This window comes from Lemur catta, chromosome 3, assembly GCF_020740605.2.
Source record: "Lemur catta isolate mLemCat1 chromosome 3, mLemCat1.pri, whole genome shotgun sequence".
Classification (NCBI taxonomy): Eukaryota; Metazoa; Chordata; class Mammalia; order Primates; family Lemuridae; genus Lemur; species Lemur catta.
The window spans coordinates 66,593,233-66,611,324 of NC_059130.1; the positions used below are offsets into that span (position 1 = coordinate 66,593,233).

Below are 18,092 nucleotides of genomic sequence, written 5' to 3' on the forward strand. Positions count from 1 at the left end.
GCAACTGGCTTCTTTTCATAAGATATGTTAATACCTGATTTTTACTTGGTTAGATTTATAGTTTTTATTGTATAAGATTTTAACTTATTTTAATCATTTATTCCACCCTTTTAAATTTATATTGGTTATTTCCACTGAACGGAGGCTTTTTAAAAAAAATTAAATTAAAAAAAATTTTTTTTTTTTGAGACAGGGTCTTGCTCTGTTGTTGCCCAGGCTAGAGTGCAGTGGCATCATCATAGCTTGCTGCAATCTCAAACTCCTGGGCTCAACTGATTTTCCTGCTTCAGCCTCCTAAGTAGCTGGGACTATAAGTGGGCACCACTGTGCCCAGCTAATTTTTTTTTTTCTATTTTTTGTGGAGAATGGGGTCTCACTATGTTGTTCAGGCTGGTCTTGAACTTCTGACCTCAAGTGATCCTCCTGCCTCGGCCTCCCAGAGTGCTAGGATTACAGGAATGAGCCACCATGTCTGACTATGAACTGTGTTATTGTTAAAAGAAAAACTGAGGATTACATGAAAAAAGTTAACCTTTTAAGATCATATCTCATGTTAATTAGCATCCTTTTTAGAGGAAATAGGAGTCCCTCCAACCAAATTTCCTATTATTTATGGAGATTATGAACATTTGATTATTTTTCAGCTTGTACCTGTTCTTCCTAGCTCATTCTCTTTTGGAAAAAAATCACTGCAATTATGATTAGCATAAAACTGGAACTTAGCTCACATTGAGAATGATATATTGTTAGTAATCCTTGGTATGCATTCCTTTAGTTGGAAGTTGTTATATATATGAATGTAAGTGAATTTAAAGTAGCAATAGAACTGTTTTTAACTTGATTACCTTCAGTAAACACTTATGGGCTACCTTCTATACATATGGCACAAAGAGGAATATGATGCTTATTGTGTCTTCAAAGTATTTAAAAATCTAGTGGAAAAGAGAAATATGTGTACAACTATGCTACAAAATAAATATTATAAATGTTGAAATATAAGCATAAGCAGAATGCATGGAAGTGTTGAGGAGAAAGCAACTCTACAGGGCAGATTCTGTCATTATCTTCATTTTTACAAATGAGTAAACTGAGGCACAGGTTAAGTAACTTACTAAACTTTACACAGCTAGTAGTGCCAGAGCTAGGATTCAGGCCCAAGTGGTCCAATCCCAGAGCTTGCTCTCTTGTTTACTATACTGCCTCTCATAACTTTAGATGTTTCTGATCCTTAGGGGCCTTCACAGATTTTGCCTCAGAATAAATGTGTCATATTAATTGTGACTCCCATCACCTTTTTGAATATTGTGGTCAAGATTCATGCTTTCTTTTCTAGGTGCAATGTTAGCTGTTTACCTAGACCCAGTGTCTGAAAAAAAAACTTCCCAGAAAATGTATCTCCTCCCTACTTCCACCTTCAGCAGCTAGCCTGCTTATTAGATGGTAGATACTGGATTATGTTATTCTTTCATTAAAAAAACAAAAAGCTTTGGTGGCTTCTCCAAACTTGTAAGATCCACACTTCAAACGGGAGCATTTACAAATTGACACTACTCTATGTTTTTAAAAGTAATTTCCTCCCATTCTCCCAATCCTAACTACTTAGAACTATTCCAAAATATTTATACTTTTTAAAATTGGTTGCTTTTTCCTCTACTGGAATGTTCCTTTCCTTTCTCTGTTATATAAAATAATGCTCACTCTTCATTGCTTATGTCAGGCATCACCTTTCTCAGACCTACTTTTCTTTGCAGTTTCCTCTTTTCCTTTCTTAATGCTTTTAGCACTTTGACTTTAGAAGACACTAAATTTCATGAGGGCAGGAATTATTGTATTCCCAGCATAGTATCAGGCACATTGTAGGTGCTCAATATATATTTGTAATACTTACCACATTCCAATTGAGTCACATGTTTTGTCTGCCTTCCAGTTAGATTTTAAGCTCTTTGAGTATAGTAACTAAGTCATATTTTTTTTCCTGAACCTAGCTCAGTTTCTAGGACAGCATGGGTGCCAAATAAGTGTGTGTTGAATTAAATTTTCATTTGGATTCTGAATCATGTGACATAGAAAAGGGAGGAAGAGAGAGGTGGGGCAGCTAGTTTGTGGCACAACAACTAATCCCTGTTAGGGTAGTTTCCTTGGACAGGTTTATACTTTTAACATTTCTGATGTCAAATTTCTACTGGGGATTCTACTGAAAACTCCAAATTTTAGCTAATGAAATGACTAAGATATGATTTAAACATCTTATATTATGGAAGTATTATAGAAATATTAGTCAATGTGTGATTAACAATGTGATTCTTGTCAGAGATAGTATCACTTTTCTTTCAGGTACAATGAGCTACTGTTTATTATTGATACTTGTCAAGGGGCATCCATGTATGAACGATTTTATTCTCCTAACATAATGGCTCTAGCGAGTAGCCAAGTGGGAGAAGATTCACTCTCGGTAGGTACATTTTCTCCATTTGTAAACTGCAGTATCTTTGGAATGTATAGCTATTTCTGAAATCACTTATGTGCTTTATGAATCTGTTATTTCATATTCTTAGACCTTTTAATACATTAGAAGGAAATTTTGATTACATTTTAAACATTTTGTTATAATGATGCTATTAGACATATACTTTTTTTTTCTTTTCATAGCATCAACCTGATCCTGCCATTGGAGTCCATCTTATGGATAGATACACATTTTATGTCTTGGAATTTTTGGAAGAAATTAATCCAGCTAGCCAAACTAATATGAATGACCTTGTAAGTATTTGCTTGATTTGATTATAGCACATAGGTATGCTAACCATAATGTGAAAAATGAAATCTATTATTCCCTTTACTCCTAGAGGGTACTGTTTTATATGTTGAATTGTGGCCTTTTAAGTTGTTTAGAATCTACCTTTATATTAGTATTTTTCTTTGCCATAAGAGTCTTAAAGCTTTAGCCTAGTAACTTGCTATTCTTGAAGTACTTTCTTGTTTTCCTTCATTTGCTCATTCTCATTTCTTTAACAGAAATGTAATTTTTTTTAGATTCCTCTTTTGAAATTCTGCTTATTCTTTAGGGGTCAAATAAGATCATACCTCCTTCAGCAAGTCTTCCTAAGTTCTTCCCTGTTGGAATTTCTTATATTTTCAGAGCCTCCATTGAACTATATTTCTCTTTTATAACTTTTATCAAAGTATGTCTTTTATTGACCTTGCTAATTGAATGTCAGTCCTCACTTAATTTGTAGCTTCTGGAAAACAAGGATCTTTCCTTACATATTTTTGTGAGCCCTACAACTTCTAGTATAATCTTTTGACATAGTGTTTTGAATTTACTTCAAATTTTTCCCTTGAGTTTTCTATGTTGATTGTATCTTTTTAATTAAATCTACTTTGGAGATGCTATTGAAATTAGGCATAATAAATGCTTGAAACAACAATTCTAGACTGGATAATTACTATGAGTCAATGACTTTCACTCTTTTTTCCATTAATTTATGCCCCTTTCATTCATTCACAAAGATTTCTTGAGTGTTTGCTGAGTGCCAAGCACTGGCTATCCCCAATGAAAGTGGCAGACACTGTTCCTTCCTTCATGGAGCTTAGAAATGAGGGGGAGTCTGAATAGAAAGGGCTCTGTGCTTTAGTTCTTCAGGCAAGCTACTTTGCATTGATTACTTTTATTATATAGAAACCTTTTAGGTAAGTTTTCATTTATTAAAGGGGTTCTACTACAAAATTCTGAAAACTACTATTATAGTCTTTCAAATTTGATAGAATTACTATGTTTTGAAGATTATGTATTTTGATGCTTGATCTTGATATGAATTTGAATATTAAAACAAAATTTATGATAATGTTACTTTAACTGTAAGAAAATTATAGTCACCTAAATTTTAATTAATTTAAAAATTTATTCTCATTTGGATTTTACATTATATATTATGTAGTGCATGACATGATGTCTCAAAAGTTTAAAGTATATGCACCTCACACTTTACATGTCTAATGGATTTTAAAAAATACTTTTCATTGAAATTATACAGGAAAGACTGAGAAAAGTAATAATTTTTTAATTGCTCACACTTGCTATTTAGTTTTTAATAAACATTCCTCACTAATATCTCATCTTCTCCTACCACCTCTGTTTAAAAAATTTAATGATGACTATTTTAATCCTAGTCAATAAGAAAGATCCATTTTCTTGCAGTTTACTAGTACAGTGATTTGACATATCTCTAGATCAATTGTGTAATGATACCTATTTTCTATTGGATTATATGCATATAGTAAAATTTTCTATCAGCTATATTCAGAGTACTATATTAGGTGCTTCAGGAGCAGTAAAATTAGAAAACCTGGTGCTTAGCCCCTTAAAAATTTACAGTGTCATTGGTAACAGTTGATGAGCACATTTATAAAGTATTACCTGTTATATGAAGTCTCTGGATCCTCCAGGTAATGTTCTTGCCATGTGCCTTTATTATACTTTTACCATTGCACTGTACTTGTTTATATCTGTGATATTTCCATATCTTACTATCCACAGAACTTAATACTTGTAGATGCTCATTGAATGTTTAGTGAATGAATGAAGGAACATGACAACAATGCATATTTGTATGGTTCCTTTAAATATGTCGGGATTAGTGATTAAATTTTTTATTGGAAGAGGTAAGTTTTCAGGCTTGAAGGAAGAGAAGAAAGAAATTTAGCATACTTTTCTAGAGTATGAACTGCAGACACACAGAAATTGGGTTAATGCATGATTCTTATTTTTTTTTATTTTTTATTTTTTTTGAGACAGAGTCTCACTCTGTTGCCTGGGCTAGAGTGAGTGCCATGGCGTCAGCCTAGCTCACAGCAACCTCAAACTCCTGGGCTCAAGCGATCCTACTGCCTCAGCCTCCCGAGTAGCTGGGACTACAGGCATGCACCACCATGCCCGGCTAATTTTTTCTATATATATATATTTTACTTGGCCAGATAATTTCTTTCTATTTTTATTAGAAATGGGGTCTCGCTCTTGCTCAGGCTGGTCTCGAACTCCTGACCTCGAGCGATCTACCCACCTTGGCCTCCCAGAGTGCTAGGATTACAGGCGTGAGCCACCGCGCCCGGCTGATTCTTATTTTTGGTAATAAACGTATGGCCTGTCTAGAGTGTGGCCATTCTGTATGTGAAGGGGATTATTGAAAATTAAAGTGGGTAATGAAGGACCTGTGAGTCACTGTGTTGCTCAGGCTAAGGAAATCAGATTATGATAAACAAGAAAGGAAGGAATGATTTCATAATAAGTGGAAATATGTTTATTTTAGCAGCAAAGAAGAAGATAATACTATTTAGTGTTTCCCAAGCTCATTTGACTATGCTTTTTCTGTTTTCTTCTACTGGTACCTCCTAAAGCCCGTCAAGTTGCTCATACAGGAATGAATGCCTGAGAGGCCTTCAGTATACCTGAGAGGCCTTCAGTATACCTGGGACTTCAGTTTTATCCTTCATATATCCTGTGCTTCATCCAAACTAAGTTATTTGCTTTACATATCTCTGAAACTGCTCCTTTATCAGCAATGTTCTTATTTTCCATCTGTAAATCCTGCTTTTCCTTCAAAAAATAGCTTAAATCCCATCATCTCCCACTATTTTTTTTTCCCATCCTTAAACTATAAGAAGTTTATCCTTTTCTGAATGGAACCTGTCATCTTTTTTCTGCCTTGTTATGTTTATTCATCTCTAACTAGGCTTAACTCCTTGAGGACAGGACCATATCTTATCAATCTTCATATCCTCTACGGAGTGTAACAGTGTGAACTGTATGTAATAGACACTTTTTATGCTTTGCTGAGTGAATGAATATGTGTCTGTCCTTGGTAATTCACTGATGTGGAATATCAGGTATGAGATTAACACAAAAATTATTATGACATCTGTTTTGCAGTAAAGTTGTGGTTTTTAGACTGTATTCTTTAGAGCTCTAGAGTATGTGTGGAGGTGGCTTGAGTTTATTTTCATGGTGGATATTGTAAGAAAGTTATTTGGTTTATAAAATGGTACATAAGTTTACAGCAGAGGGCAAGGGGAATATGCAGCAGGGAGGCTATACTTCAACTTTGCAATTCAAAGCAGCTCTACTTTAATGTATTTTACATATTGGGCTACCATGTGATATTTTATTTGAATTTAAAGTTTAAATCAAGGGTCATGATTACAAAATGTTTGAAAACCACTATAGTAGAGTACCCCACTGAGATGAATATAGACACAGAATAAAGCAATTCTGTTGTGTTAGTGTTGAGTGTGAGCTCTTGGTGGATTTAAGGGTTCAGAATACACTTTGTAGCATATGATTCAAGAAAGGTATTGTTTATTCCTTCCATGACCGCTTCCTTTTTTGTCACTGTTCTAATGTCTGTGTAGTTTTCTTACAATGCCAAGCATTACAATAGGAATGAAACTTTAATCTTTAGAACTACTAGCTTCTTTAGGTTGGAAGAGCTTTATAAATACACTATAGTCTATTGTATTGTGTCACTGGATTTAATAAAAATAGTGTGTGTAGGTATACATGTATGTATTATTATTATTTTTTTTTCAGTTTCAGGTATGTCCTAAAAGTTTGTGTGTATCTACTCCTGGACATCGCACTGATCTTTTTCAGAGGGATCCTAAAAATGTCCTGATAACTGATTTCTTTGGAAGTGTACGGAAAGTAGAAATTACAACAGAGACTATTAGTTTACAACAGTATTCAGAAATGGAAAGCAGGTATTTATCTTAAACTATTATTTGAATAGAATATTCTAGTCTCACAATTTGTAAATTTTTATGAAACACTATATTAAGAGATGAAAGTTGGTGTTTGTAAGTAAAATTACATGTTTCCACTCAATCTTCGATTTATGTAGCCTGTATGCTTTTCAGATTTATGGGCAAAAACTTATAAATATTAGTGGGAAGCTAAAATTATGATTAGGATTATGCTAGAGCTCCAAAATACAATGTTAGTAGTGCAACTGTAGACTTGCTAAAATGGCCTAAAATTTTCTCCATAACAGACTATCTCCGAGCCATATTTTTCTATCGGGCCTCTCGATACTTCATTAGGGAAAGGAATGAGAGGTACAAGCCAGGTACTCCCTTCTTGGGGAGTGAATTGTGTGTGAGTGAGCAATGAGTGTGCGTGTATGTTTGTGAGAGAGAGAGGTTGAGAGAAGTTGGTTGACTTGGGTATGATAATTTTAGAAATATTTATAATGTTTTGTTTTTTCTCTGTCATTTTTAAAGGTAAAATATGTTATTGAGATTAAATAATGGCTCTGTTAATAGCCACTTTCCTGAAATATATAACAGTATATTTTGCTAGCTATCAAACTTTGTTATTTGTGATTGTCTAATGCTATCTATTAGAAACTCATACTTCAGGGAACTTTTCTGGATTGTCAAATGGCAATATACAAATTTTTCAGTTTTGAAAATTTCAAAGATTATAATTGAGCTTATGAATGTTATAGAAATAAATTTAAAAAACTAGCACAAAATCCTTTTCTAATGAAGAGTTAGAATTGATATTATTTTCTATCTTGATATTCAAAGACTTCAGTTTTTTCTTTTCCAATTTCCTATGGCTGTTGACTTAAAAATTAATTTAAGACAGCAGCTGAGATCCTGCAGCAATATCACTTTTATTCCTTGTTTAAATACCAGCTTTCAAATTACCTTTGTAAAATGTTAAATTATCCCTGAATACTTAGGGTCACTATGTCTTTTTACCAAATACATTTTATAATTTTTCTTGAACTTAAGCCTACAAAAGATAAAATTCACCTTCTCTTAGTCATCTGAACATTGCATCAGTTTCCTCTGTAGGCAAGGACCATCTTTATACTGCTGTACTTATTTTTTGTTTAAATATTTAATAATTATACAATAAAAGATTTCAGTGGAATTCTACCAAGTTTCATTGTATGTTTGGGAAAAATGGAATTTTGGCTGTTAAATTATCTGCATGTATTAATTCGAAAGTAAAAATTTTAGTGCTAAAGATTGTTTTAATTTAATCAAGGATAAAATAATATTTTAAGTGTCAAAGCCAGATACCAAGCACTGTTGAATTAGAGCACCCTCTAGTGTTTGTAAATAAATTTTATTTATGATGTTGCTATTTACCAGATGGTTTCATAATACTGACAGACTTTAAGCAATTGTTAATAAGATTTAAACCTTAAATGGGAAACGATTAGGATTCTAGAAGAAAATGTAGGAAAGACTCTTACAGACATTGGTCTAGGCAAAGAATTTATGAAGAAAACCCCTAAGGCAATCGCAGCAACAACAAAAATAAACGAATGGGACCTGATTAAATTAAAAAGCTTCTGCACAGCCAAAGAAACAGTCATGAAAATAAACAGACAGCCTACAGAATGGGAAAAAATTTTCGCATACTACACATCAGATAAAAGACTGATAACAAGAATCTATTTAGAACTCAGGAAAATCAGCAAGAAAAAATCAAACAATCCTATCAAAAAATGGGCAAATGACATGAATAGAAATTTTTCAAAAGAAGACATAAGAATGGCCAAAAAACGTATCAAAAAATGCTCAACATCCCTAATCATCAGGGAAATGCAAATCAAAACCACAATGAGATACCACTTAACTCCGGTGAGAATGGCCTTTATCAAAAAATCCCAAAACAACACATGTTGGCATGGATGCGGAGAGACAGGAACACTCATACACTGCTGGTGGGAATGCAAACTAGTGCAACCCCTATGGAAAGCAATATGGAGATACCTTAAACAGATTCAAGTAGACCTACCATTTGATCCAGCAATCCCATTATTGGGCATATACCCAGAAGAACAAAAGTCATTCTTTAACAAAGACACCTGTACCCGAATGTTTATAGCAGCACAATTCACAATCGCAAAGATGTGGAAACAACCCAAGTGCCCATCAATCCACGAATGGATTAGTAAACTGTGGTATATGTATACCATGGAGTACTACTTAGCTATAAGAAATAACGATGATACGACATCTCTTTGGTTCTCCTGGAGAGAGCTGGAACCCATTATATTAAGTGAAGTATCCAAAGAATGGAAAAACAAGCATCACATGTACTCACCAGAAAACTGGTTTCCCTGATCATCACCTAAATGTACATCAGGGAAGGATACCAATTGGATATCAGACTGGGATGGGGGGTGGGGGGAGGGGATAGGTGTATGCCTACATGACGAGTGCGTTGCACACCCTCTGGGGAATGGTCATGCTTGAAGGTGCAGACCCGGGGAGGTGGGGGGGGGAGGGGATGGAGGTATGACTATATGATGAGTGCCAGGCACACTGTCTGGAGAATGAGAACGGATGCGCCTGGGACTCTGACTCGGGGGGATGGGCGGGACATGGACAATGTATATGACCTGAACTTATGTACCCCCATGATGAGCTGAAATAAAAAAAAAAATAATAATTTATGAAAATTAAGTTTCCAATGTGCTCCAGGAATTTTTACATGGATACTACAAATATTATCTCATATGTAGTTGCTATTTACATGCAAATATGAATGGGAATCAGAAGTTTATGTAGAGAAAAGTATATCATGAGAGCAGATATGACAATAAAACTTTTATTAAGGAAATTATAGGCTAGAGTGTATTTGTATTTTTTTAAGTCTATAAGTTAAAAATATCAATATAATGTTATTAAAATTAGCAATTATACTTTTTAAAATATTACTTTCTACATATACTAGGGAAACAATGGAATCCATTGGTTCAGATTGTCCATATTTTATATTTTGTGTAGGAGAGTACGCTAGACCATAATCAGATATGGTGGATAACGTTAGTATATAAAACCAACTGGGAGTACCTATATGAAGTAAGAATTGTTTTTATATGTCTTCTGAAACATAGATATATTAAGTTAGATGAAGTCATATAGTTAGTAACAACACTTTATTTCTGCATATGTCTTAACTAATTGTGTTATAATTTATTTGCAAGAGCAGATGAAGTAAAATAAAGACTTATTGCAATATGCTTGGCTTAGATAACTTGATTCTAAACTGCTTCATAGGCTGGCTTTGGATAAGTATGCAAATAGTCTCTATCCTCTAGAAACTATTGATAATTTTACATACCTTTTACATAGGTTATTAGTTTTGTGTCTTTTGTGTATTGGGAAGATAGCCTCCAGGTTTTGGAAGTAAAAATGTTGCACATTTTAGTTTTACCAAATTTGTAGAAGTTTAAATTCTATAGAACTGCCTTAGGAAAAAATGGAATCTAGGACATCATGAACTGTAAACACTTAGTTTTTATCTTAATGAGCTAGAAGAAATTTTGCTTTAGGCTCTAAATTTAGGTACTAAATCTCAATTTTTTGTTGTAATTTTATTCTGTAATACTGGAATTTCCTTCTCTTTTAATGCAGTCTTTAGCAGTAAAAATCTGTGACTGTAGCAGGAGAGTCACAAATTTGAGACTTGGCTCTTTTCTTACATATTTCTTATATACCTCCAACAATAGTGTGAATAAGGCCTCATCAAGGTCAGTTTACATTTTAAACACTAGAGTAGGCCTCTTTCAGGGCTTGGTAAGGAAGTGCCCACCTCACACAGGAGATCAGAGATCAGTCAATTGCTGCTACAGTCATTAAATTTGAGCACTTTCTATGTGCCAAACATAGTGCTTCAAGGCATTAGCTAAAACAGTTGGGTTGTAAATAATAGAATCCAACCTGATCTAGCATTAGTCTCTTAGCAATGTTTGTTATATAGATACTCTATGTTTTATGGAACCTAAGGGCAAGTCCCAGTAAGGGACTAGAATCAGGAACCAGAAATGCAGGCAGCACTCTCTTCCTGTTGTTTCAGTCTTTTCTTTCTCTGCTACTCTAGCCAAGAAAGGGACATAATGTGTTCCCACTACTGTTCTGGAGATCTTATTTTTCTTTCTCATTTACTTTCTTTTTCTCCCCCAGCTTTATTGAAGCATGATTGACAAATAAGAATTATATATATTTACAATGTACAATGTGATGTTTTGATATATATACACATTGTGAAATGATTACCACAATCAAGCTAATTAACATGTTTATCACCTCACATAATTATCCTTTTTTTTGTAGATCTACTCTCAGAAATTTCCACATATGCAATACATTATGGTTAGCTGTATACAGTTATGGGTTATTAGTTTTCTTACTATTGAATTGAGTCCCTTATATATTTTAGATATTAATCCATTATCAGATGTGTGGTTTGCAAATATTTTCTCCCATTCCATAGGTTGCCTCTTCATTCTGTTGATTGTTTGCTTTGCAGAAGATTTTTAGTTTAATATAGTCCCATTTGTTTATTTTTGCCTCTTTTGCCTGTGCTTTTGGTGTATGTGCAAGAAATTTTTGCCCAGATCAGTGTCACAGAGCTTTTTTTTAAGTGTTTTTTTCTAGTAGTTTTATAGTTTTAGGTCTTACATTTAAATGTTTAATATATTTTGAGTTGATTTTTATGTATAGTATGAGATGACAGTCCAATTTATCTAGTTTTCCCAGCACCACTTATTGAAGAGACTCTCTTTTTCTTATTGTGTATTATTCTTGGCACCTTTGTTGAAGATCAATTGACCGTAAATGCGTGGATTTATTACTGGGATCTCTATTCTGTTCCATTCATCTATGTATCTGTTTTTATGCTAATACCATGCTGTTTTGACTACTGTAGCTTTGTGTAGTATATTTTGAAATCAGATAGTGTGATGCCTCCAGCTTAGTTCTTTTTTGCTCAAGATTGCCTTGGCTATTCAGGGACTTTTGTGGTTCCATACAAATTTTAGGATTGATTTTTCTATTTCTGTGAAAAATGCCATTGGAATTTTGTTGGAGACTGCATTGAATTTGTAGGGTGCTTTGGGTTGTATGGACATTTTAACAATGTTAATTCTTCCAGTCCATGAGCATGGGATATCTTTTCATTTTATTTGTGTCTTCTTTACTTTCTTTCATCAGTGTTTTATAGTTTTTAGTGTACTGAATTCACCTCCTTGGCTAAATTGATTCCTAAGTATTTTACCTTAGTTTTTGATACTATTGTACATGGGACTGTTTTCTTGATTTCTTTTTTGGATAGTTCATTGTTTGTGTTCTGGAGATTTATATCTCTTCTGTATGTAATATAGTCTAGACAGAATGAACTTACTCATTCCCCATTTTAAATTCCCCAGAAGGCTTTGTGATTAGCCCAGTTAGGACTAAGTGCCCACCTCTGGTTTAACTGAGCAAGAGCAGGGGTCATATAACATAAAACTGTGACTGTTGTGAATCTAACCCATGTGCGTAAAATGAACCCTCAAAAAGAGACTTGCAAGGTAGGCAGAAACTCTGAAGGGTGTTTCCATCAGCCTCATTTAATCTACATGATATTATAACTTTATGAAGCAGATGCAATTTCTCCATTTTATAGATGAGTAAACTGAGGCTGAGAAAGGTTGAGAAACCTGCCTAAGGTCACATATTTAACAGATGATAGAGCCAAGATATGAAACAGGAATACTTCATACTTCTAAGAAAAATAAAAATCTTCTTTTATTCTTTCATAATTTATCCTGAGCTACTTGGCTTGCTGTCTTTTAAAATTAATCATTTTTCCTATCACACATACAGAAAAGGATATAAAATATAAATGATAGCTCAATGAATTATTACAAGGCAAATAATCAGGCAACCGCCAGAAAAAGGAAGACCGATGGTGATATACTGGAAGCTCCTGTTTATCTTTTGCCCATTTCCAATTTGTACCCACTCACTCTGCCTTATAATTAACCACTATCTCAATGTTTTTGGAGATTACTTTTCTTGCTCATTTTAGTTTTATCTCCTAAGCCTGTATCTTTAAACACTGTGTTTTGCTCCTTTTGCTAATGCTATGTTTATATTAATAGAACTCATTTATGTTGTATATTAACCAGTTCATTCTTTTTGAGTTTTAAAAAAATGAAGTATAATTTACTTACAGTGAAATCTCCCTTTTTGGTGTATAGCTCTTAGTTTTGACAAATTAATACTATTGAATAATCACTATGTCCAGCACCGTAAGAAATTTCTTTATGCTCCTTTTTATCCACTCCCTCTCCATGTCCCTAGAAACCCCTGATGTGTTTTCTCTCCTCATAGTTTTGCCTTTTCCAGAATGTCATATAGATGGAATTACACATTCTGTACCCTTTTGGGTCTGGCTTCTTTCACTAGCATAATGCATTCGAGATCCATCCATGTTGTCATATCTATCAGTATTTCTTTTTATTCCTGAGTAGTATACCTTTGTGTATACCATAGTTTATCCATTCACCAATTGAAGGATATCCTCCCTGTCCCCCAGTTTTTGGCATTTATGAATAAAACTGCTATGAACATTTGCATACAGATATGTTTTAATTTCATGTGAGTAAATACCTAAGAGTGGGATTGCTGGGCCATGAGAAAGTACATGTTTAACTTTATAAGAAACTTTCAAACTAGTTTCCAAAGTGGCTGTGCCATTTTCCATTCCTACAAATAATTGCTCTACATCCTTGCTAGCTCTTGGTATTATCTTTTTATTTTAGCTATTTTAGAAGGTATGTAGTAGTATCTCATTGTGATTTTCATTTGCATATCCCTGATGACTAAAGATGTTGAACATTTCATGTGCTTATTGTTTATTCATACTTACATGATATGCCTATTAAAGTTTTCTGCTCATAGTTAAAAAATTGGGTTGTTTTCTTACTAAATTATAAGAGTTCTTTGTATATTCTGGATACAAAGATCTATGTATTGCAAATATTTTTTTTCCAGTGTGACTTGTCTTTCATCTCCTTAGTGATGTCTTTAGTATGTAAGTCCTTCAAATTTCTTTTTCTTTTTCAAGATTGTTTTGACCACTCTAGGTCCTTTGCATCTATGTAAGTTTACGAATCAGCTTGTCAATTTCTAAGAAAAGAAAAAAGAAAGAAAAAAGCCTACTGGAATTTTAATTGGGATTAGATTGAATCTATATATCAATTTGGGTAGTATGGATAGCTTAATAATATTGAATCCTCTAATCCATCAGTATATCTCTACAGTTGTTTAGCTCTCCTACAATTTTTGTCTGTATTGTTTTATAGTTGTAAGTGTAGATCTCTTCTACACTTTTCATTAAATTTATTTCTTAGTATTTTTTGGTGCTATTTTTTCATTTCTTTGATGCTTAAATATAGAATTACTACAATTGATTTCTATATTGATGCTGTTTTCTGTTTTCTGGTATCTTAGTTGATTTTGGATCAACCCAATACCAATCAAAACTCCAGTAGGCACTTTTTTTGTAGAGGTTGACAAGCTGATGCCAAAATTTATATAGAAATATAAAGGACCTACTATGGTATACAGTATATCATTGAATTTATGGACTCTAGTGTATTTACAATGTTTACTAGGAAATTAAATTGAAAGTTAAATTTAAATGTACATATTTAGTAGAAACATCTGCTTGAGAGTTGGGTAAAATTGTGGGGAATATAAAACTTTGTGATTAAATGATTCACTGATAATTACTCATAGTAAATTGATATGATTGGGAAACTTTATGAACCAAAATTTACCAAAATGGCTTAAATAACAATTTACAGGATTCTCCCCTACTTTTCTATATAATACTATATATTTCAAAATGATTAATTTACTCATCAGTATAATTCTGTATTATCTTAAGTATCTCACTTGGCCACTTATTTTAAATATTGTTGTATATAACTGTTTGTCACTTCTGTTATTCAAGAGCTCATTAAAATGGAACTTCAAGAATTAAATGTGATTAATTTGTTTTTAAAGGCACCAAAGCTAATAATTATCCATTTTGTCATTTTGTATACATATAAAGTTATTGTTATAGTTCCAGAATATGTTGGTCATTTCATGGGCATTTTTTAAATCAATTTATTTTACTACCTATAATTAACAAAAACATTCATTGAGTTGGTTTATGGCTTTTAAGAAATTAGTGTACAAAAATAGTGTAGCACAATGTGGCACTATATTCCTTGTATAAAACAAAACATCTCTGAATATAAATTGATAAATATCATGCTTACTAAGAGTAGTAGTTTCCAACTGCTTATTAATATTTTAAATTACATCAAAACAAAATTCTAATTTAAACACTAACCATATAGAACCTAAAAATTTTAAATTGTATAAAATCTAAAAATGATATGGCATTATTTATAAAGTCATTAGAGATTAATCTGTTTGGATGTTTAGAGAAAGAAGTTTGAATTATATGGAAAAGTGGCTCATGGGACCTTTAGGGTTACTTACAATTCTTTGATTCTGTGTTCTGTGACTCTACTGATACTAATTGTAATAATATTATTATTATTTTTTTTTTTTTGAGACAGAGGCTCACTCTGTTGCCCAGGCTAGAGTGAGTGGCGTGGTGTCAGCCTAGCTCACAGCAACCTCAAACTCCTGGGCTCAAGCAATCCTCCTGCCTCAGCCTCCTGAGTAGCTGGGACTACAGGCATGAGCCACCATGCCCGGCTAATTTTTTCATATATATTTTTAGCGGTCCAAATCATTTTTTTCTATTTTTAGTAGAGACGGGGTCTCACTCTTGCTCAGGCTGGTAATTGTAATATTATTGTTCCACTCCACTACATTAAGCCTTAATATTCTGAATGAGTTAACAGATTTACTTAATGTCTATTATCTGACATTATAGGGGATATTACAATACAATAATTAAAGGCAAGGTCATTGGAATCTGTTAACTCTTGAATTCAGATCCTCTGCCATTTACTAGCTATGTCATCTTGGGCAAACTACTTGACTTCTTCTATTCTCAGTTTCCATATCTGTGAAAGGAGAAAAATAACTTTACCTCATATAGTTATTAAGATAATTTTTATTTTGCTTCTGAAGCACTTAATTCTGTGCCTCAAAGTACACAATGTATTCAGTATTATTGACAGAACTTATTATATACACTGATAAAAATTAATTATTGCTAGAATTCTATTTGTACTGCATTTTTAGCAGTTGCTTAAATTATCTATTCTATTTTTGTTAATATAAACTAGTTATTTCATATCTGGAAGATTCTCATTTGTAGAAATACTATAAAGAATTGGGAAATTGTGTTTTACCAGAAGATGGCAGCAGTAGTATATATTTGTACACGTGGAACAGTAATTTTTTTTAAATGCTGGAGATTGCGGTAGGTTATACCTCCAAATAAATCATAATACTTATATCTTCAGAACACTGAAAAGAGAAAAAGACTTTTGATATTGAATTGTCAGTTTCAAAAAGAATGGTAGAAATTTTTCTTTATGTAAGTTGTTTTGCTTTGAGAAACCCAACAGTATGGAATTTTACCCATGAAAGAGGTAAATCTATAGGATACTTTTGAATTAACACCCTCTGGCATGTTTTTAGATATTAGTTTGCATACTATTAAATACTTGACTAAGAAATTGAAGGTTCAAAAAACATAAAGTGTGTGATGATTATGTATTGTTAATTAGTAATGAAGATAAAGCAATCTTTATTCCTAATTTATCAGTGAGGAAAATAGATTCAATTTTTAAAAGAATGATTTATATATAACACTTTAGGATTGTAGCTGTTAGGTAAAACAAAAGAAAGGCAACATTTATATTAATAATATAAATCTGTAATCCATTTCAGAAATTGCCACTCTTTTTGAAATCGTGGTATCCTTTGTTACCTGGTTTTCAAGTACTCTACAGGTGCAGTATTGTCTGTTTGCTCCCACTAGTACTAGATGGAACTTTTAAGGCAATGTAATATAGAAGAAAGAGCATGGAGGTGAATGGACTTGCATTCAAATTTTGATTTGGTTACTTGCTTTGTGTCTTCAGGCACATTATTTAAGCTCTCTGAAACTCAGAGACTATCTATAGAAGCGTCATCTACTCTTTACCTTCAGAATTATTTTGAAGATTGGGGATAATGTACATAAAATGAACATACATTGTCAATGCCTTTTCAAAAATATGCCATCTAAAATTCATCGTAGTCACATTGATGTCTTCCTTCCAGTTCAAAAGATACAGGGGAGTGTTACTATCTTTATTTGGTGTACTATAGCTCTATTTATACAGCTTGGTTTGCATTTTTATCAGCCATGCCACCTATGGCCCATTCTGACAGGAATCTTCAGCCTGGCTTTCCCATACTTACTTGTGTAGTTGATTTTTTTAAAACTCTATTTCAGAACTTTATGCTTATTTCTTTTTGTTTTTATCTTACTAATAATTATTAATATAAGTATTAGTTCATTATTTTAGCCTCTCAGTCTTTTAGGGTACCCATTCTGACATATTAATATTAGTGTTCAACTGTCTGTGTGTTTTATTGTGGGGGGAAAGATGGACCTGGTAAGTGATAGGGCCCTGAGGCATTTGCTAATGATATCCTTCATGACTGATACTAATTTGGGGTCACAGCTATTAACTTTAATAGAAACTGTGATTTTCTCAGGGTTAATCAATAAATTGAAATTTTGTGATTAATTTTTTTAGTAAAGCCAAACTAGACCTAAAAATTGAAAGTATGTTTATTTATGTGAGTTTTCATTAAATGAATTCAGTAAGTATTGTTTTAAAGTATATTTTTCTATACTGTGTTTCTTCATGAAATAAGAATTTACGCCGGGCGCGGTGGCTCACACCTGTAATCCTAGCACTCTGGGAGGCCAAGGTGGGTGGATCGCTCGAGGTCAGGAGTTCAAGACCAGCCTGAGCAAGAGTGAGACCCCGTCTCTACTAAAAATAGAAAGAAATTATCTGGCCAACTAAAAAATATATATATATATAGAAAAAATTAGCCGGGCATGGTGGCACATGCCTGTAATCCCAGCTACTCGGGAGGCTGAGGCAGAAGGATTGCTTGAGCCCAGGAGTTTGAGGTTGCTGTGAGCTAGGCTGACGCCACGGCACTCACTCTAGCCCGGGCAACAGAGGGAGACTCTGTCTCAAAAAAAAAAAAGAATTTATTGACAGTTTTCATTTGAGCTATAGATGACATTAATCTACCAACATTGA

General features: G+C 33.2%; 1 protein-coding gene across 1 annotated transcript in view; it reads left to right on the top strand.

Annotated features, from left to right (window-relative positions):
- Positions 1 to 18,092, top strand: part of PIGK (phosphatidylinositol glycan anchor biosynthesis class K) — a 108,971-nt gene that overhangs the window by 37,115 nt on the left and 53,764 nt on the right. Inside the window, exons 7-9 of the mRNA XM_045547721.1 lie at positions 2,335 to 2,452; positions 2,650 to 2,760; positions 6,584 to 6,753. Coding sequence (XP_045403677.1) covers positions 2,335 to 2,452; positions 2,650 to 2,760; positions 6,584 to 6,753 — 399 coding nt within the window. The remainder of the gene's footprint in view (positions 1 to 2,334; positions 2,453 to 2,649; positions 2,761 to 6,583; positions 6,754 to 18,092) is intronic.